General features: G+C 38.2%; 1 protein-coding gene across 2 annotated transcripts in view; it reads right to left on the bottom strand.

Annotated features, from left to right (window-relative positions):
• Window positions 1-22,081, bottom strand: part of LOC105466860 (dynactin subunit 4) — a 44,853-nt gene that overhangs the window by 21,393 nt on the left and 1,379 nt on the right. Inside the window, exons 2-9 of one of the 2 annotated variants that reach the window (XM_011715963.2) lie at window positions 20,847-20,917; window positions 17,833-18,011; window positions 11,802-11,845; window positions 3,046-3,153; window positions 1,549-1,569; window positions 1,046-1,119; window positions 648-760; window positions 225-334 (exon numbers count right to left, since the gene is read on the bottom strand). In XM_011715963.2, the coding sequence (XP_011714265.1) occupies window positions 225-334; window positions 648-760; window positions 1,046-1,119; window positions 1,549-1,569; window positions 3,046-3,153; window positions 11,802-11,845; window positions 17,833-18,011; window positions 20,847-20,917 (720 nt within the window). The remainder of the gene's footprint in view (window positions 1-224; window positions 335-647; window positions 761-1,045; window positions 1,120-1,548; window positions 1,570-3,045; window positions 3,154-11,801; window positions 11,846-17,832; window positions 18,012-20,846; window positions 20,918-22,081) is intronic. The other variant, XM_011715965.3, reaches the window with a different exon arrangement.

The raw sequence follows: 22,081 nt of genomic DNA, 5'->3' as shown, positions 1-22,081 counted from the left end.
CTACATCTGTAAAACAGGTTTAACAGTAGTACCTACCTCACAGAGTTGTAAGAGTTGTTTACATTGAAAGCATTTAAAACAGTGCCTGGGCAATTAGTATGTTCTCTACAAGTATTTTCTGTATTTACTACATTCCAAAGGTTTTGACATTGGTCAGACACCAACCACATTTGTTTTTGCTTTCCTCTTGTACAAATGGCCATTCTACAGAATGGAATACTTACACGGCAGCGCAGGGACCGTTTGATCAGAAGATGTTTGTGGCGAGGATATAGCTGTGAAGCACAGACTGGCTGGAAGTCAGGCTGTAACAGACGCTGCTGAAGGGTGGTTACTAGAAAGAAAGGCAGAAAACAGGCTTAGTTTACAGTGACTTTCAAAATCAGACTTTTATGTAGTAGTAATTACATAAAGCATTACTTTTATGTAATGAACAGTGTTGTTCATAAAAAATGAAAATATAGAAATTTGACAGGCATTTTAGATTTCAAACAATTACTTCTATTACAGCTGTTTTATTTTCTACATACATATCACTTTACTACTAACAACTATTCCATTAAAAATCTCAAATCACTAGATATATAAATAACAAAAACAGAATTAGATGGAGACTAGAAACAAAGTAGAAAAACAAAGAAAATTACCCTCTGTTAAATTTACTGGTCTTGTATAATAGTCTTCAGGTAGAGGTTCCACTTCATCCACAGCCTGAGCTGGCTCAATCTTTATCTCTTTCTGGTCCTCTCCTTCTTTAAGGCTAAAAGATAAAACAAAACAAAACAAAATAAGACAAAAAAATCAGTTAATTTCTCAAGGATCCGCCTGATTATCCTCAGTCTATGATATCAATAATTGAATGGAAGTATTCCTGTGTCATAGAATACCTGTTCAGCGTAGGTCTTTTCTAAGTACGAGAATCTTCTTTTCCATTAGCAACTGTGTGTGTGTGTGTGTGTGTGTGTGTGTGTGTTTAATCTCATTTCTTTGCTATTCATTTTGATACCTGCTGTTCTCCTCAAAGTCATTTCATGTCTAAACTTACGAAAGTCCAGCAAGGGTACTGATGGATGCACCAGCTCGTGGTCGCTGAAGCCTGGTTCCAAGACCATATTTGTCCTAAACAAAGTTCAGAAATTCCTATTAGAAAGCCCACAGTTACACACCCTATTTATCAAAAGAAAGAATTTTGGGTAGGATAGCATGAGAAGCTCAGGGAAATAAGCCAAAAAAAAAAAAAAAAAAAAAAAAAAAAAAAAAAAAAAAAAGCTAATTTAAAGGCTTCTTTTAAAGAAAGCAATTTGTAGCCCCACATCATGATTCTATTCTTAAAATAGTAACAGCACTAAACATGGAGATTGAAACTACATTAATACAGTAAAAATGAACCAAATGTGAGCTTCTATTAGCAATCTAAAAATATCTAAGCTACGGCCTAGGCAAGAGCTATGTGGTGTGTCTAAGATACACAACAGACGTCTTCCTGGAACACCAGTGGTCATCTGCTAACTTCTTCAGGGTCAGCAAGAATCATAAAGTAGAACTTACCACTACATGAATAGTATGTTGCTGTAGAGCCCCAAAATAGCAGCAGGTTGCAACAGAGACAAAAAATGCAGCATAAGATAGAAGCAAACGCATATAGCAGGCAGGTTATATGGGAAAATTGGAAAAATAATTCATTTAATTAAAATTCTACCTCTAAATATAACATACATTGGTGCATATGAGGACTGTGCCACTGGACATTCAGAAAAATTCACTTCTTTTTGCAAATGAGGGTGCTTTACAAGTGTTAACGTTTTTAAATTCTAATCTAGATTTTTTTTTGAGACCGAGTCTCACTCTGTCACGCAGGCAGGAGTGCAGTGGCACTATCTTGGCTCACTGCAACCTCTGCCTCCTGGTTCAAGCGATTCTCATGCCTCAGCCTCCCAAGTAGCTGGGATTACAGGCATGGGCCACCATGCCCAGCTAATTTTTTGTGTTTTTAGTAGAGACAGGGTTTCATCATGTTGGCCAGACTGGTCTTGAAATCCTGACCTCAAGTGATCCTCCTGCCTCAGCCTCCCAAGGTGCTGGTATTACAGGCGTGAGCCACTGCACCTGGCTCAATCTAGATATTTTTATATGGACTTTACCAACTCTTAGGGTTTCAATGACTTAACTAATTTTCATGTGGATGCAGTATGACAAGTTGCTTAACTAGGTCTCATTTCCTCAAGTGTAAAATGGGGATATGATACTCCACAGGATTTTTGTGAGGATTAAATAAAGTAATACATGTAAAGTGTTTAGCACAGAGCTTGACACATCATTGCCATTCAATAAATGTTATTTATTGAATGTCAATCTGCTGGGCCCCAAGCAAGCACACAGAAAACAAACTGTACTATGAGAGCAAATAAAACTCAGGGGAAAATAACAAAAACTCCAAATCCTAATTTCTTTCTTCTTACTAGCAGTACATAAACTGGTAGAGAATGACTCTCATAAATAATTCTTACCAAAAATTCTACTTGCATATGTTACTATTTACCCACACAAGTGCACTATGTTAAAAAGTCAGTGTTTTTCATCTTGGAGAAACAGGTGAGGATGTTAAACAAGTTATTATAACTAAAGCTGAGAAACCACTACTGCCAGGATGTCAAAGGTGGGCTACGGGAGTAATACGACTAAAATCTACCATTTGCCCACCTCCTTTTTCTCAGACTTTCTGTAATAAAAAAGCTGTATGTAGAGCTCTGCAGTGCCTACAAAATTAACAGTCTTTCTGGGGAAATAATCAGAAGATAAAGGGGAGTGACGGAGAAAGAAACACAAATGTCCTTAAAACACAAATAACTCAAACAGAACTATTGATATAGCAAATCGGACTTAAACGTCTATAATTTAACTATTGGACTTAAACGTCTATCATTTGAAGAATCCCCCTCTCTGCTACCCACCATTCAAGACTCTAGGACAATGGCCATTTTCTGAAATGATCACTGTTCTTAGGCCCTACAGGTCTTGCAAATCATTTTAGTACCAAATTCTCACCGAAAAAGCCAGAGGCATATAGTTTCTACGTCGTGCCAGTTTCTTGCGATCTCGCTCAACCTTCTCTTTCTGAGCAAGCTGCTGGTAATATTCAATCAATTTGTTCATCTGTAAAAAAATCACAGACTCGGTACACAAAAAAGCTAACAGAAAACATACCAAATTAATCAACTACACTGATTAGACACATAATGAATACAGAAGACAAATTAAGATGGGCAAGTTTGCCCTTTTTCTTCAAAGAGAATTTTTCTTTGTTATGTGATTTGTTTTCCGAAGTGAAATGGAAAACTGAAGTTCAAGGACAGGATGAAATGGGCAATGAAAAGGCTCGGAAATTTCTTGCTCTCTTATTTCATTACTTATTTCCCCTCACAACTGCTCTGATTTTTTTTCTGCATGGCCACAGGACATTTATTTCTAAAAACATGACATTTTATACTGTATTTTATTCCCCAACTCCATCACACTTAAAAATTTTTTAAACACATTTTAATTATAAAAGCAATATATATTAATCATAAAAAGTTCAAACAAGGCTGGGCATGGTGGCTCACGCCTATAATTCCAGCTCTTTGGGAGGTTGAGGTGGGTAGATCACTTGGGGCCAGGAGTTCAAAACCAGCCTGGACAATAGAGTGAGACCTTGTCTCTATAAAAAAATGCAAAAATTAGCTGGGCATGGTGGCATATGCCTACAGTCCCAGCTACTCAAGAGGATGAGGTGGCGAAAAAGAAATGGCGGATAGGAGGCAGAACTAACTTGCAGCTTCTCCTCAGATAGACAGAACAACTTGTGGAGACTCACACTGTGAACTTTTACTCCAAGAACTACTGCAGGAACATACTAGGAAAACTGAAAGAATTCACAGACCCTTTGAAAGAAGTGGCTTGCTGCTGCAAAATCCATGAGACAGCAGAAAAACTGTGAGGGCCCAAAGTGTGAGAGGGGGAAAATCCACCTTCAAACATACATCCTCACTGGAGAACCTACAAATTCAGATCATAGGAGAAAAATTTAACCTTACCTAGTGCTGAAACAAATTTAGAGAGCCGAGTGAAATATAAAAGTAGAAGAAGCAACAGCGGGAAGAGGCCTGTAGGCACTCACAGTTCCCAGGGAAGCCCAGGGAAGCCATTTCTGACTTTAATCTCACAGGGGTCCTAGGGGAAAACTGCCAGTGGAATTGAGGAAGGACCACACGGAGACAGAAACTTCCAGGTGAATTTTGTAATAATTTTGACCCAGAGCAAATTTTCCTGGGCAGAATCAAGATGGGGAGGGTGCGAAGGGGAAGCACAGATATGAGCACATAAGCCACAGCAGCTGAGAAGGCGTGGGGTCCAAAAGGCTGGCTTGCTTTCTCAGCAGGTAGGCTTGTGAAGGCAAGATCTTGGCCCTGCAAACTCCATGCTGTTGGTGGGGCATGGTGGGAGTGAGACTGGCCTTGCTGGCTGCATGGGAGCTGGGTGAGGCCTGTCACTGCTGGCTTTCTCCTACTTCCCTGGCCACCTATATGACACAGCAGAGGCAGCCATAACGCCCCTGGGAACATAACTTCATTGGCCTGAGAACCACACAACTATCCTCCACGGCAGCCACAGCAAACCCTGCCCAAGTAGAGTCTGAGCTCAGACATGCCCCCATCTGATGGTCTTTCTCTACCTGCCCTGGTAGCCCGAGACAAAAGACTATAAACTCTTGGGAGTCTTATGGCCCCACCAATCACCTGAGAAACCGAAATACTTATCCAGGCAACCTTAGGGCAAGCTTGTATCCCCACCACACTACTGCAGCTGATACTTTCTTGAAAGCGCCACCTCCTGGCTGAAGGCCAACCAACTCAAGCCATTACAGCAACTCATAAAAGAACAACCCTGCCCTCAAAAGGAGAAAATAGCAGCTAATTCCACCACCTGCAACATCCTGGCTAACCAGAGGTCCTGAGTCTGTCCATGTGATAATTCACTGCTAGCACAACCAAGCATTAAAGAAAACTAGCACACGAAACCTAACTACAACCAAGGACCCTCACAGAGTCCACTTCACTCCCCTGCTACCTCCACCAGAGCAGGTGCTGGTATCCACAATGGAGAGACCTGAAGATGCACTGCATCACAGGATTCTTTGCAGACACTCCCTAGTACCAGCTCGGAGACTGGTGGCTCTGCTGGGTGGCTAGACCCAGAGCAGCAGTAACAATAATTGCAGTCCAGTTCTCAGGAAACCACCTTCCTAGGGGAAGGGGGAGAGCACCACATCAAGGACCCATGCCACGGGACAAAAGAATCTGAACAGTAGCCCTCAAGCCTCAGATCTTTCCTCTGACATAGTCTACCCAAATGAGAAGGAACCAGAAAAACAATTCTGGTAATATGACAAAACAAGGTTCTTTAACAACCCAAAAAGATTACACTAGCTCACCAGCAATGGATCCAAACCAAGAAGAAATCTCTCAATTGTCAGAAAAAGAATTTAGAAGGCCAACCATTAAGCTACTCAAAAAGCTACTCAAAAGGGCACCAGAGAAAGGTGAAAACCAACTTAAGGAAATAAAAAAAAAAAATACAGGTTATGGACGAAAAAAATCTCCAGAGAAACAGACAGCATAAATAATAAACAATCACAATTTTAGAAATGAAAGACACACTTAGACAAGGCTTTTGAATTAACCAAATCTGACAAAGAAAAAAGAATAATAATAATAATAAATAAAGCCTCTAAGAAGTCTGGGATTAAGCTACCAAAACTAAGAATTGGTGTTCCTGAGGAAGAAGAGAAATCTAAAGGTTTGGAAAACTTACTTGAGGAAAGAACAGAGGAAAACTTCCCTGGCCTTGTTAGAGATCTAGACATCCAAATACAAGAAACTCAAAGAACCCCCAAGGAATTCATCACAAAAAGATCATCACCTAGGCACATAGTCATCAGGTTATCTAAAGTCAAGACAAAGGAAAGAACCTTAAGAGCTATGAGGCAAAAGCATCAGGTAACCTACAAAGGAAAACCTATCAGGTTAACAGCAGATTTCTTAGAGAAACCCTACAAGCTAGAAGGGACTGGGGTCCTATCTTTAGCCTCCTTAAACAAAACAATTATCAACCAAGAGTTCTGTATCCAGTGAAACTAAGCTTCGTAAATGAATGAAAGATAAAGTCTTTTTCAGATGCACAAATGCTGAGAGAATTTGCCAGTACCAAGCCAGCACTACAAGAGCTGCTAAAAAGGAGCTCTAAATCTTGAAACAAAACCTTGAAACACACCAAAATAGAACCTCCTTAAAGCATAAGTCTCACAGGGCCTATAAAACAATAACACAATGAAAAAAAAACTAAGTATTCAGGCAACAACTAGCACAATTAATAGAATACTCAATACTAATGTTAAATGTAAATGGCCTAAAGGCTCCACTTAAAAAATATAGAACAGCAGAATGGAGAACAATTTACCAACCAAGTATCTGCTGTCTTCAAGAGAGTCACCTAACACCTAAGGACTCATATAAACTTAAGGTAAAGGGATAAAAAAAAAGATATTCCTTGCAAATGGACACCAAAAGTGAGCAGGAGTAGCTATTCTTATGTCAAACAAAACAGACTTTAAAGCAACAACAGTTAAAAAAGACAAAGCGGGACATTATATAATCATAAAAGGACTAGTCCAACAGGACTAGTATCACAATCCTAAATATACACAATCACAATCTAAATATATATGCACATCCTAAATATATATGCAATATCACAATCCTAAATATATATGCACCTAACACTGGAGCTCCAAAATCTATAAAACAATTACTAGTACACCTAAGAAATGAGATAGAAAGCAACACAATAATAGTGGGGGACTTCAGCACTCCACCAACAGCACTAGACAGGTCATCAAGGTAGATGGTCAATAAAGAAACAATGGACTTACACTATACCCTAGAACAAACGGACTTAACAGATATTTACAGATCATTCTACCCAACAACTGCAGAAGATACATTCTATTCATTAGCACATAGAATATTCTCTAAGATAGAAAATACGATAGGCCACAAAACACGTTTCAATACATTCAAGAAAACTGAAATTATATCAAGTATTCTCTCAGACAGCAATGGAATAAAATGGAAAATCACCTCCAAAAGGAACCCTCGAAATGATGCAAATACATGGAAATTAAATAATCTTCTGAATGCTCACTGGGTCAACAATGAAATCAGGATGGAAATTTAAAAACTCTCTGATCTGAATAATAGCGAGACACAAGCTATCAAAAGCTCTGGGATACAGCAAAAGCAGTGCTAACAGGAAAGTTCATAGCATTAAATACCTACATCAAAAAGTCTAAAAGAGCACAAACAGAATATCTAGGATGATACCTCAAGGAACTAGAGAAACAAGAACAAACCAAACCCAAACCCAGCAGAAGAAAAGAAATAACAAAGATGAGAGCAGAACTAAATGAAATTGAAACAAAAGAAACAATACAAAAGAAAAATGAAACAAAAAGCTGGTTCTTTGAAAAGATAAACCAAATTGATAGAATGTTAGTGAGATTAACCAAGAAAAGATGAGAGAAGATCCAAATAAGCTCAATTAGAAATGAAATGGGAGATATTACAACTGATACCACAGAAATAGAAAAGATCATTCAGGGCTAGTATGAACACCTTTATGCACACAAACTGGAAAACCTAAAGGAGATGGATAAATTCCTGGAAATATATAGCCCTCCTAGATTAACCCAGAAAGAAACAGGAACTCTGAACAGACCAGTAACAAGCAGTGAGATTGAAATGCTAATTTTAAAAAATTGCCAACAAAAAAACATCTAGGACCAGATGGATTCACAAGTGAATTCGATCAGACATTCAAAGAATAATTTGTACCAATCCTATTGAAACTATTCCAAAAGATAAAGAGGGAATCCTTCCTAAATCATTCTATGAATTCAGCATCACCCTTGTACCAAAACCAGGAAAGGACATAACAAAACAAGAAAACTACAGACAGATATCCCTGATGAACATAGATGCAAAAATCCTTAACAAAATACTAGTTAACTGGATCCAACAGCATATCAAAAAGATAATACACCATGATCAAGTAGGTTTAATACCAGGGATACAGGGATGGTTTCACATACCCAAGTCAATAAATGTAATACACCACGTAAACAGAATTAAAAACAAAAATTGCAGGATCATCTCAATAGACACAGAAAAAGCATTTGACAAAATCCAGCATCCTTTATGAGCAAAACCTTCAGCAAAATCAGCATAGAAGGAATATACCTTAAATAAAAGCCATCTATGACAAACACACAGCCAACATTATACTGAACAGGGAAAAGTTGAAAACATTCCCACTGAGAACTGGAACAAGACAAGGATGCCCACTTTTACCACTTCTATTCAACACAGCACTGGAAGTCCTAGCCAGAGCAATCAGACGAGGAAAGAAATAAAGGGCATCCAAATCAGTAAAGAGGAAGTCAAACTGTTGCTGTTTGCCGATGATATGCTCATATGCCTAGAAAACCCAAGAGACTTATCCAAAAAGCTCCTAAATCTGATAAATGAATTCAATAAAAGGTTGGGTGCAGTGGCTCATGCCTGTAATCCCAACATTTTGGGAGGCCAAGGTGGGCAGATAACTTGAGGTCAGGAGTTCGAGACCAGCCTGGCCAACATGGTAAAACCCCATCTGCACTAAAAATATGCGTGGTAGCAGGCGCCTGTAATCCCAGCTACTCGGGAGGCTGAGGTAGGAGAAATCACTGGAACTTGAGAGGCAGAAGTTGCAGTGAGCCGAGTTTGCACCACTCTGGAGTTTGCACTCCAGTCTGGCTGACAGAGCGAGACTTCATCACAAAAAAAGAAAAAAAAGTATTGAATTCAGTAAAGTTTCAGGATATAAAAGCAATGTACAGAAATCAGTAGCACTGCTATACACCAACAGAGACCAAGCTGAGAATCAAATCAAGAACTCAACCCTGTTTACAACAGCCGCAAAAACCCCACTCAAAAAACAAAAACAAAACACTTAGGAATATACCTAGCCAAGGAGGTAAAGACCTCTACAAGAAAAACTACAAAACACTGTTGAAAGAAACCATAGATAGCACAAACAAATGGAAACACATCCCATGCTCATGGATGGGTACAATTAATACTGTGAAAATGACCATACTGCCAAAGCAGTCTGCAAATTCAATGCAATTCCCACCAAAATACCATCATCCTTCTTCACAGAACTAGTAAAAACAATCCTAAAATTCACATGGAACCAAAAAAGAGCCTAAATAGCCAAAGCAAGATTAAGCAAAAAGAAAAACTCTGGAGGCATCACATTACTCAACTTCAAATATAAGACTATAGTCACCAATGCAGCATGGTACTGGAATAAAAATAGGTACACAGATCAATGAAACAGAATAGAGAACCCAGAAATAAACTAAATACTTACAGACAACTGATCTTTGACAAAGCAAACAAAAACATAAAGTGGGGAAAGGACATCCTCTTCAACAAATGGTGCTGGGATAATTGGCAAGCTACATGTAGAAGAATGAAACTGGATCCTCATCTCTCACCTTATACAAAAATCAACTCAAGATGTATCAAAGACTTAAATCTAAGACCTGAAACCATAAAAATTCTAGAAGATAACATGAGAAAAATCCTTCTAGACATTGGCTTAGGCAAAAACTCCATTACTAAGAACCCAAAAGCAAATGCAACAAAACCAAAAACAAATGGAACTTAAACTAAAAAGCTTCTGCACAGCAAATGAAATAATCAGCAGAGTAAAAAGACAACCCACAGGGTGGGAGAAAATCTTTGCAAACTATGCATCCAACAAAGGACTAATATCCCAAATCTACAAGACACTCAAACAAATCAGCAAGAAAAAAACAAATAATCCCATCAAAAAGTAGGCAGAGGACATGCATAGACATTTCTCAAAGGAAAATATACAAATGGTCAACAAACATATAAAGAAAAGGTCAACATCACTAATGATCAAGGAAATGAAGATCTAAACCACTCCTGCAAGAATGGCCTTAATTAAAAAAAAAAAAATAGATGCTGGCATGGATCTGGTGAAAAGGGGACACTTTTACACTGTTGGTGAAAATGTACACTACTACACCACTATGGAAAACAGTATGGAGAGTCCTTAAAGAACTAAAAGTAGATCTACCACTTGATCCAATAATCCTACTACTGGTATCTACTCAGAGGAAAAGAAGTCACTGCATGAAAAACACACTAGCCCGCACGTTTATAGCAGCACAATTCACAACTGCAAAAATAGGAAACCAGTCCAAATGCCCATCAATCAATGAGTGGATAAAGAATATGTGGTATATATACACCATGGAATACTACTCAGCCATAAAAAGTAATGAAATAATGGCATTTGCAGCAACCTGGAGTTGGAGACCATTATTCTAAGTAACTCAGGAATGGAAAACCAAACATCATACATTCTCACTCATAAGAGGGAGCTAAGCTATGAGGACACAAAGGCACATGAATGATACGATGGACTCTGGGGACTCGGGAAAAGCTGGGAGGGGGGTGAGGATAAAATACTATACATTAGGTACAGTGTGCCCTGCTCAGGTGATAGGTATGCCAAAATCTCAGAAATCACCACTGAAGAATTTATCCATGTAAGCAAACACCATGTGTTCCTCAAAAACCTATTTTTTTTTTAAAGGCTGAAGTGGGAGGATTGCTTGAGCCTGGGAGGTTGAGGCTGCAGTGAGCTGTGATCATGCAATTGCATGCCAGCCTGGGTGACAGAGTAAGATCTTGTCTCAAAAAAACAAAAAAAGAAAAAAGTTCAAACACCATACAAATGAAAAGAATAAAAAGCAAAGCTTCTCTTTTATCCCTTATGCCCAAGTTGACTTTTCTACTCATCACAGGCATCAACTATTACTAGTTTAGATATCTTTCTTACTCGGAGAAAAAATATATTATATTTTGCATATATTTTAAAATACTTGTGTGTATATGTATAGCTTTGATGTGTATAAAAATAAATACTTATTCCTAGCCTCAAGCAATCCTCCTGCCTTAGCTTCCTGAGTAATGGGGATTATAGGCATAAGCTACTGCATTTGTCTCTACCTCATTCTTTCTCTTTTTTTGAGACATGGCCTTGCTCTGCTGCCTAGGATGGGAGTGTGGTGGTATGATCATAGCTCAATGCAGACTTGAAAACCTAGGCTCAAGCAATCCTCCCACCTCAGCCTCCTGAGTTGCTGGGACTATAGGCATGCACCACCATGCTCAGCTAAATTTTTAATTTGTTTGTAGAGATGGGGTTTCACTATATTGCTCAGGCTGGTCTTGAACTCCTGGGCTCAAGCAATCCTCCTGCCTCAGCCTCCCAAAGTATTGGGATTACAGGCATGAGCCACCACACCTGGCTGTTTATGACATTTCTAAGAGCATCTGAGAACAAATGGAACCTTAACTCACTAGTGGGTGTGTGAAGAAAAAACAAAAACTTGGTTCCTTTTCCTGATGCACAATTCAAATACAGAACTAAAGCTACACCTAGGATTCTCCATTATCTTAAGTCACCTGGAAAAAAGTGACAGTGTAATTTCAATGTCTTACAATGAGGAGCACTGTATGGACTTCTAAACACAGGTCATATCCACTGATAAAATGCAAGATCTTCAGTCTTTTACTCAATTTTTTTCTGATTTCATCCCCTCTCTCTGATCACCCTTGACTTACCCGTTGTGTGTGAGGATTTTCAGGTTCCTGCCAACCGCCACTAGCTACAAAATAAAAGAATATTAAACAAGACTTTCATAATGTGATAATTTTATTTTCATAAAACAAGTCTTCTGTAGGCCATAAAATGAAACTTAAAACATAAGTTATACAGACCAGAATGGTCTATATAACTATATAGACTATAATGGTCAGAACAAAACTTTTAAAAAACATCTAATGATGGGCTGGGCGCGGTGGCTCAAGCCTGTAATCCCAGCACTTTGGGAGGCCGAGACGGGCGGATCACGAGGTCAGGAGATCGAGACCATCCTGGCTAACACGGTGAAACGCCGTCTCTACTAAAAAATACAAAAAACTAGCCGGGCGAGGTGGCGGGCGCCTCTAGTCCCAGCTACCCGGGAGGCTGAGGCAGAAGAATGGCGTAAACCCGGGAGGCGGAGCTTGCAGTGAGCTGAGATCCGGCCACTGCACTCAAGCCTGGGTGACAGAGCAAGACTCCGTCTCAAAAAAAAAGAAAACATCTAATGATGGTGATAACAATCACCACCACCACCATGACTAATGCACAGCCACTGTGCCAGGCACTTGAAATGTATTACATTTCCTTTTATTCTCATAACAACCCTCTGAGCTACGGACTCTTATTATTAGTCTCATTTCATATATGAGGAAACTGAGGCTCAGAGATGTTAAATAACTTGCTCAAAGTCACACGGAGAGTAACTGGTAAAAAAATGTTATTTGTCTATGGCTACATACATATGTGGAGAAGTACAAAGACACGCATGGATGCTAATAAACACTGAATTCAGGATTGTGATTATTATCTCTAGCAGGCAGAGAGGAAGACAGACAAAGTAGGGGGAAGGGCTTAAACCGTTTTGGTTGATTCAAACTCAGTCTGACTCTGGAGACTTTGCTCTCATCTGTAACACCGTGCATTTTCTACGTTCTATGACCTTGGCTTAGAGAAGAATTTCTTATGTAAGCAGCACACAGCATAAATCACAAAGGAAAAGATTATTCAAGAAAACTGAAAGTACTGAAAGTAAGACTATAATGAATACTTTTAACAAATGGTGCTGCAACAATGGAATATCCACATATCAAAAACAAAACTAAACAAAAACCTCAAAAAACAAAAACCGAAAGGACCCTTACTTCACAACATTTACAAAATTTACCTTGAGATGAGTAAGACTTAAATTTAAGTGTTAAAACTACAGCACTTTTAGAAGAAAACACAGGTAGATCTTAGTGACACCGCGTTTAGGCTAAAGTTTTTTTAATAGGACACAAAAAGCACAAACTTTATACAACAAAAAAATTGATAAATTAGACTTCACTGAAATTAGAAACTTGAGTTTTTCAACACACACTGCTGAGAAAAGGAAAAGGCAAGCCACAGACTGGGAGTAAATATTTGCAAAACATATATTCAACAATGCACGTGTATCCAGAATACAGAACTCTTATAACTTAGTTTAAAAAACCAAAGCAGGCTGGGCGCGGTGGCTTACGCCTGTAATCCCAGCACTTTGGGAGGCCGAGATGGGCGGGTCACGAGGTCAGGAGATTGAGACCATCCTGGCTAACACGGTGAAACCCCGTCTCTACTAAAATTACAAAAAATTAGCCGGGCGTGGTGGTGTGCGCCTGTAGTCCCAGCTACTTGGAGGCTGAGGAAGGAAAATGGCGTGAACCCGGGAGGCGGAGCTTGCAGTAAGCCGAGATCGTGCCACTGCACTCCAGCCTGGGCGACAAAGCGAGACTCTGTCTCAAAGTCTCAAAAAAAAAAAACAAAAAAAAAACCCAAAGCAAAACAAACCAACAACAACAAAACCCAGTTAAAAAGCGGGGAAAAGATTTGTACAGACACTTCACGAAAGATACATGGCTGGTAAATAAACACAATGAGAAAATGCAAATTAAAACCACAGTGAAGTACTGCTGTACATGTGCTAGAATGGCTAAAATGGGGAAGACTGACAATATGGCAAGCATTGTCAAGGGATTGGAACTCTCCTAATTTGCTGGTGAGGATCCAAAATTGTTCAGTCACTTTGGAAAACAGTTTGGCATTGGCCGGGTGCAGTGGGTCATGCTTTTAATCCCAGCACTTTGGAAGGCTGAGGCAGGAGAATTGCTAGAGTCAAGGAGTTGGAGACCAGCCTGGGTAACATGGAGAAACCCCATCTCTACTTTAAAAAAAAAAAAAAATAGTTTGGCAGCTTCTAGACAAATTAAACATACACTGACCCTATGACCTAATAATTTCACTCCTTGGCACTTAAGAAAAATGAAAACATATATTCACACAAAGACTTATAGGCAAATGTTCATAGCACATTTATTCATATAAGCCAAAACCCAAAACCCAAATGTTCATCAAGTAGAGAATGAATAAACAAACTATAGTATGTCCATACAACAGAATACTACTCAACAGTAAGAAGAAATAATACAAAGAAGAAACACAGATGAACCTCAATAGCATTATGCTAAATAAAAGAAGACAGACAGGAAAGTCTATAAGATAAGACTCCAATTATATACACTTCTAGAAAAGGCAAAATTCTAGTGATAGAAAGCGTATCAGTCTAATCGGGGCAAGGAGGTCGGGGGAAGAAACTGACTGCAATGAGGCATGAGGATTCTCTAGCGGGACAGAAATGTTGTATATCATGATTATGGTGGTGGCTATGTGATTACACATTTGTCAAACATCACAGAATTCCACACTTAAAATTGGTAAGCTTGATTATACATAAATTATATCTCGATAAAGCTAACCAAATACAGGCAAAAATAAAAGTATAATGAGATACCATTTCACAACCATCAGTCTGGAAACATTTTAGAGTCCAAAAATACTATAAGCTGACAAAGAACTGGAGGAACAGGTAGTTTACTCTTATATATTACTAATGGGAGCAAAGACTGCTAAACCATTTTGGAGTGCTAAGGATGTACACAACTTATGACTGGCAATTTTACTTCGTTATATAGAAAAGCCCTTATACTTGTGCCTTAGAAAACACATACGAGATTGATTCCAGCAGTTCTGTTTTTTCAAAAGCAAAGAAAATGAAAACAGCCTAAATGTTCATCAAGAGAAGATGGAATAAGTAAACTGTGGTAAGTCACACAGCAGTCAACTGTGTATCAAAAACATAATGTTGATAGAATAAAGTTGTAGCAGGATATGTACATTATGTTTCCATTTGCTTAAAACCGAAAAATGTTATTTGTCTGTGGCTACATACACATGTGGAGAAGTATAAAGACATGCATGGACTCTAATAAACACTGAATTCAGGATTGTGATTATTATCTTTAGCGGGCAGAGAGGAAGACAGATAAAGTAGGGGGAAGGGCTTAAACTGTTTTGGCTGTTTCATTTCTTAAATTGGGTGGTAAGTACATGAATATACATATTTCATATAAAATCACTTTTTTCAAAACAAAAAGGACTCAATTACCTTGCTGAAGGTGACATTGTATCCTCTTGCAAGAAATGGCAGAAATAGCATTTTAGTATAATATTTTAGAAGTTGCCTCACTTAAGGCAATCATCAAAAATAATTATGCGAAAGAAATGTTTCAGTTGTAATATTTTTAAATGTCTGAATATTTTATCTAATTGCTTCTTTTGAACTGGTAATTTATTCTAAATAGCAATTTGGGAGACATAATAATCTCATTGTAAGTTTTTCTCTGTACATTACAGACAAGTACTTATAAATAAACAAATAGTTCTAACTTAAGTGGTTTCAGGGCTTCTAAGATACCAATGACATCATGGAGGAAATGAAATTATCTGTACTCTTTAAGAACTCCTGGTATTCAATTATCACTGTTGAGATACCCCAGAGGAGATGGAGTTCTAGAAGCCAGTGTAAGTTTATAGTTCTGAAATATAAATTCTCCAATCTTCATGACTCATAATCCAAAAAGCATAAAACATTCACTAACAGAGTAACAAACTGAGAAATCTACTTGGATTTCTGGGCTGTTTCTTTCACTTGATAAAAAGACACAAAACACAAACATGAAAAAACAATACTTTAATTCACTGAGGCCTACCTTATGCCACTTTGAGGTTGCTTTTTAACATTTAACTTACTTTCTTTGATAAATTCTAACATCTCCTATACTGACACTAAAACATATACACATAAACACTTACTGGCAATTTTAAAAGATGTTACAGAATCTTTCTAGTTTCAGTCACACTTCAGGTAAACAGCTACCCATCAATGAGCTTTTTAAGGAACTAAGATACACTTATTTAACTTTCTGTTTTTGAAAAGAGTATGTATTTTATCAACTCAATGTACAAAGTCAGAAAAACCATCAACAGCTCAAAGCATTCTAAACCAAAGAGTAAATTCAACAGAATCAAGGATTAACTTTTTAAGAACATAGTTGAATCTAAAGAACTTCACCCATAATTACTTCCAAATTGTGTGAGAATATATGGAAAGGTTTTAGCCAGTCTGCTTCGTTTTAGTTATGTCAAATGACATATAATGAGTTTGTTATGAGCTTCCCCAATTATTAGTCAATAAGCTATACTTTTTATGAAAATCCCAAAATGAGAATTTTTACAAGTTTAAAATGTTTTTAGAAAATTAAACAATGAGGCCAGGCGCGGTGGCTCAAGCCTGTAATCCCAGCACTTTGGGAGGTCGAGACGGGGGGATCACGAGGTCAGGAGATCGAGACCATCCTGGCTAACACGGTGAAACCCCGTCTCTACTAAAAAATACAAAAAACTAGCTGGGCGAGGTGGTGGGTGCCTGTAGTCCCAGCTACTCGGGAGGCTGAGGCAGGAGAACGGCATAAACCCGGGAGGCAGAGCTTGCAGTGAGCTGAGATCCGGCCACTGCACTCCAGCCTGGGTGACAGAGCGAGACTCTGTCTCAAAAAAAAAAAAACAAAAAGAAAATTAAACAATGAAACTTTCAGAAAAAAAATAGAGAGTTAGTGATGCTACTACTTATATAAAGCATAAATAGCAACTCAAGATTTTATTAATTTTTTTTAAACTTTGGATCACTTCAATCAAAAGCAACTCAAGATTTTGAACTGACTGTTCAGAGAATGTTTCCACTCTCTGATGTTAACCACAAAATACAGAATTTGTAAAAATAAAGTTTCCTGATAAAATTAAGTGCAATCTCTGTTCTAAAACACTCAAACACTCAAATGATGGAGGTATATAATGCCTTAGGTGGTCTTAAATCCAAACATACACAATTTTTCTCTTTCACTGATAAACATTATATATACATATATATAAAAGTTTTTGAGCACACATGTGAATGCTCCAGGACAGACACCTGGACATGGAATTACTGGGCAGAAAGATATAAGCAATTTAAAATTTTAATAAGTGTTTTAAAATTGGTCTCCAAGATAGACTACCGTAGTGTATGAGGGAACTATTCTCCCATGTTCTAGCCAACACTTGATACAACCAGATTAAACATGTTGTACCAAATAGACGGAAGGTCTAATCTGCATTTACATGATTACTAAGGAAGTGGAATATATATTTTTGCATATTCATTGAGCATTTTTATTTCTACTATGAGAACTGCTGTTCATATCCTTTGCCTGTTTTCCTAGTAAGTCTTTTTCTTATTGACTTACAAGTGTTCCTCATTTTTAAGTATTCATCCTTAGCCTGTTATATAAGACCCAACTATTTTTCTTAGTTTGTCATTTTTATCTTTTAGTTTTATCCACGATGTCTTAACATGAATGTTTGTTTTTCATGAAGAGCATTAATATTTTGATTCCAAGAAAGTACCAGATTTAAAAAAGCTATTTTATTAAGTCCAAGAAAACTAAATATTATCCAATCTCGGATAAAACACCAAGGTCTATAAATGTGAAAATATGGGAACACAGAAGAGTTATTAGCTCCTATCGCCCCAACAGGTTACAGAAATAATAATCTATGGGCAATTATAGCACTGTCAATTGCACAAAATTTCATGTTGAAGTCCACCTCACTCACCTACAGATTTGTCTGCCATGCCCACATCTCTAGACGTCCAGCGACAAAATCCGCATGCCAGGTAATAGGCTTTCTTCATGGTGGTCTTGGCTGGGTCATCTGGAAGCTGTGTGGAGATGCTTGTGGCCCGGGTAGAGAGGGTGTGCATGCAGCCAGGACAGTCAAAGCAATTGGCACATCTGTGACATGACAAACACAACCATTCATTCATTTAACCAATATTTATCAAGCACCTACTATGTGCCAGACATTGTTCCAGGTGTTAGGAATTCAAGAGAGAATAAATATAAGGACAAGTACCTCTCAAGAAAAAACAGTAACACTCTGCAGGTCTCTTACCAACTTTGTTTTAATAGTTCAAAAGTACTATATGTTCATCACTTTTAAAAAATATGCAGTTATTGCCAAAGTAAGAAATGGAGCCCAACCTAATCCTACTCCACAGAGAGAATCATTGTTAACAGATGGAGTTTACGATTCCAGACTCTTTTTATGCTTATATTGATCACAAAAATTTCTGAGGACAGGAGAAATGTCACAGCTTGTAACTTTAGAGATGACAGACCAATTGTGCCATAGAAAATTTAGAGTCAACAATACAAGAAGCTGTGAAACTGGATTTGGAAAATAACTGACTGCTGTGCCAGAGAGCTGAAACAGAAAGCAAACAATGCTGTCAAACTGGAATGGTTCAGAAGCAGCACATTTTCAGGGCTTTCTGTTCTCTCCTTAAATGCTACTCTTCCTAGTGCTCAGCCAACATTTCTCCTTTAGGAGGTCCCTATGTCTTCTTGCTTTTAACTCTCCTACCACCACAGATTATCGAGATTTCACCTGTAGTCCTGTACTTGCCTTGAAGTTCTGTTCTATAATATAACTTGCATTATCTGTTATAGTCTGCCATCTGGATACTATTAAAAGAAGATAGTAATAGTACTCATCTTACAAGAAAGCGTTAGGATCAAATGATAAAAATTAATTTGTGGAAAGCACATAAAACAGTATCTGGTTATCAGGGGTTACTTCTCAGGGCAGGAAAGACAAACAATAGTGGTTCACATCCATCAGGGTATGGGGGTGTGACTAATAGCAAAAGGACTTTCACTTCAAGCTAAAAACTAAACACCATCCTGAAGCAATGAGCACGCCTAGCAGCCATACCTTGGTTCCTAAGACTATTCTCCAATAAAGTGAACTAAGGCTCCTTGGAGAAACAACTGTTAAGACTGACACAGAAAATATACAAAATGAAGTCAGGCACAGCAGCTCACACTTGTAATCCTAGCACTTTGGGAAACCAAGACAGGTGAAGTGCTTGAGCCCAGGAGTTGGAGACCAGCCTGGGCAACATGGCAAAAGCCTGTCTCTCCAAAAAATACAAAAATTATCCAGGTGTGGTAGCACGTGCCTGTAGTCTCAGCTACTCAGGAGGCTGAGGTGGAAGCACTACTTGAGCCTGGGAGGTTGAGGCTGCAGTGAGCCAAGACTGCACCACTGCACTTCAGCCTAGGCGCCAAAGTGAGACTCAGTCTCAAACACACACACACACACACACACACACACACACACACACACACACACACAAAACATACACACAAGATGAGTCTGGAGTATCTTGTAGTACTGGTAAGAAAATGATCGAAGTAATGAACAGAGAACTCTCTCCTGCCCCTAATGATGGGGGTATGTCAAAGGGATCTAGGAGTCAACTGAAAGAGCTCCCAATGGCGAAAGCTGAAATAATTTGAACAAAATAAATAAATAAATAAATAAAGTAGTATTGGATTACACCCCAAAGTGTAAAATAAATATTCATGATCCCACTGTCCTATAAGTAAGTGATTTAAAAAATAAATGGGGGGAGAAGACACAGATAGATCTTCCATGCAAAAGAATTACAAATCCCAATAATTTATGCAGATAGTCCTTAAGGACAGGGGTGCATAATTCCCTAGTCTTTAAGTATAGGCTGTGACAGTGATTTTCCTTCCAAAGAGGAGAGTACAAAAAAGAAGGAAGAGCAGTAACTTTACAGTGCAGAAACCTGACAAACACTAGCTCAAGCCAGATAATCAAGGTTAACACCAACAGTGACAAGTCTTAAGTATTTACCCTTGACACGATGTAATGGAAGAAGGGACTTTATCTCTGTGGCTCTCCTCCCCAAAATACATTCCCCTAGTCTGATGAGAAAAAAACATCATGCAAATCCTAATGGAATGACACTCTATCAAATGCCTCACGAGTAGTCCTCAATACTTTTGAGGTCATCAAAACCAAGGAAATTTTAAGAAACTACCACACCCAAGCAGAGCCTAGGGAGATATGACTATTAAATATAACGTGATATCCTGAAAAGAATCCTGGGAAAAAAGGAGACTAGGGAAAAACTAAGGAAATCTGAATAAAATGTAGTTTATTGGTTCATTAATTGTAACAAATATACCACACGAATGTAAAATGTTAACAATAGGGGAGACTGGATGTGAGGTAAATGGGGACTCTCCGTACTATCTTCACCATAATTCTGAAGTATAAAACTGTTCTAAAGTAGAAAATCTATTTCAAAAATCAAAAGACATTTAATCTTTGCCAATGGTGATGCTTAAAAATGAAAAAGAGCTGGTTAAAAAAGTTAATTTCATGTGCCGTTTTTTTGAGACAAAGACTTGCTGTGTTGCCCAGACTGGAGTGCAGTGGTGTGATCGTGGCTCACCGCAACGTCTGCCTCCCAGGTTCAAGCAATTCTCCTGCCTCAGCCTCCCAAGTAGCTGGGACTACAGGTGCGTGCCACCACGCCCAGGTAATTTTTTGTATTTTTAGTAGAGATAGGGTTTCACCATGTTAGTCAGGATGGTATCGATCTACTGACCTCGTGATCCCCGCCTCGGCCTCCCAAAGTGCTGGGTTTACAGGTGTGAGCCACCATGCCTGGCCCATGTGTCTTTTTAACCAGCTATTTTAGAGAACAGTCAAGGAAAACAGGGAAAGAAATATATATATCCAGGTCTTACCTATTCTTTTTTAGTTTGGCTTCAGCCGACGGCATATTTTCTAAACAACTGGGACAATAATGGGAGTCCACCTAGGAGGAAACAAGAAAAAAGAAAGAGGAGAACTCAGTTTAACTTGTGTATATGTCTTGTCAAATAGTGAATTTTAAAATACGTTATACTGTAGCAGAAGGTAGACTGTTCTCAGCTTAGGGTTTATTCTTCAGTCACCTGTTTTTTGTTTTTGTGTGTTTTTTTTTCCTTCCGGATTTAAAAAACCCTTCTATTTTTCTCATCTCTCCTATTCCATCATTGAGATTTTATGTGTTGAAAGTTGTTTATTTAACAATCTACAGTTTCCAATTGAACTCCATAGAATTCTATGATAATCTAATAAAGAGTTTAATAAAACAATTCAATTTGTAAAGTTGTGATAAAATATCCTCCTGTCTAGGCTAGCTTTATATGACTATAAAAACTTGACCATACTTTAATTGTTGAAGGAAATTTTTTTAAAGATTTCTCATTATTGAAGTAATACAGGTTGACTCAAGGAAAGCATAAATATTTACATAGTCAGCCACAGCCAACCAATTAGAGATTCTTAAACAAATTAATGGGACAGTCTTATTGTACTTAAAAAAACTGGAAGCCAAAAAATTAAGTTCATTTTACTTTTTCAAAGTCTGAATAATTATTTTCTTTAATGTAGGTCCTATTTGACAATTACAGAACTCTAGTCACCTGCAAATGAAGAGACAATCACTGGAACATAAATACTATGACAGAAACTGACTTTTTTCATCATTTGCTATAAACAGGTCAATTTGACAAGATTAATAAAGTTGTTGCTCAAATAATCTCCAGGAACACAAAATACAGTATTGCTAGTACCTGCACTGACTCATCAAAAAAGGCAAAATACAAATCATTCCTTTTTGCCCCCTTTCCATATTCTGCTTGTCTGTTCATGTGCAGCTCCAGACCCAGATTCTCCATTAGAACGTCACGGCCTGCCCCAGCCCTCAGAGCTTCATCTTTCCCTAAACTCTAATGGCCTCCACATCACAGGTATACATCAGGCTGTAAAAGATGCTGTCACAGACTGGATGTCCTAATTGAAGAGACCCTTAGAGACAGATCATGGAGACTGAGCACTCTGTTCACCACAGAAGAATATGATCCAATAAATTCTGGAGGTGGAGCTGGAATAGGGAATCATCAAGGAGATACACACAAGGAAAGTGCTAATGGAG

Source organism: Macaca nemestrina, chromosome 6 (assembly GCF_043159975.1).
Source record: "Macaca nemestrina isolate mMacNem1 chromosome 6, mMacNem.hap1, whole genome shotgun sequence".
Classification (NCBI taxonomy): domain Eukaryota; kingdom Metazoa; phylum Chordata; class Mammalia; order Primates; family Cercopithecidae; genus Macaca; species Macaca nemestrina.
This window is presented reverse-complemented; position numbering and strand designations above follow the sequence as displayed.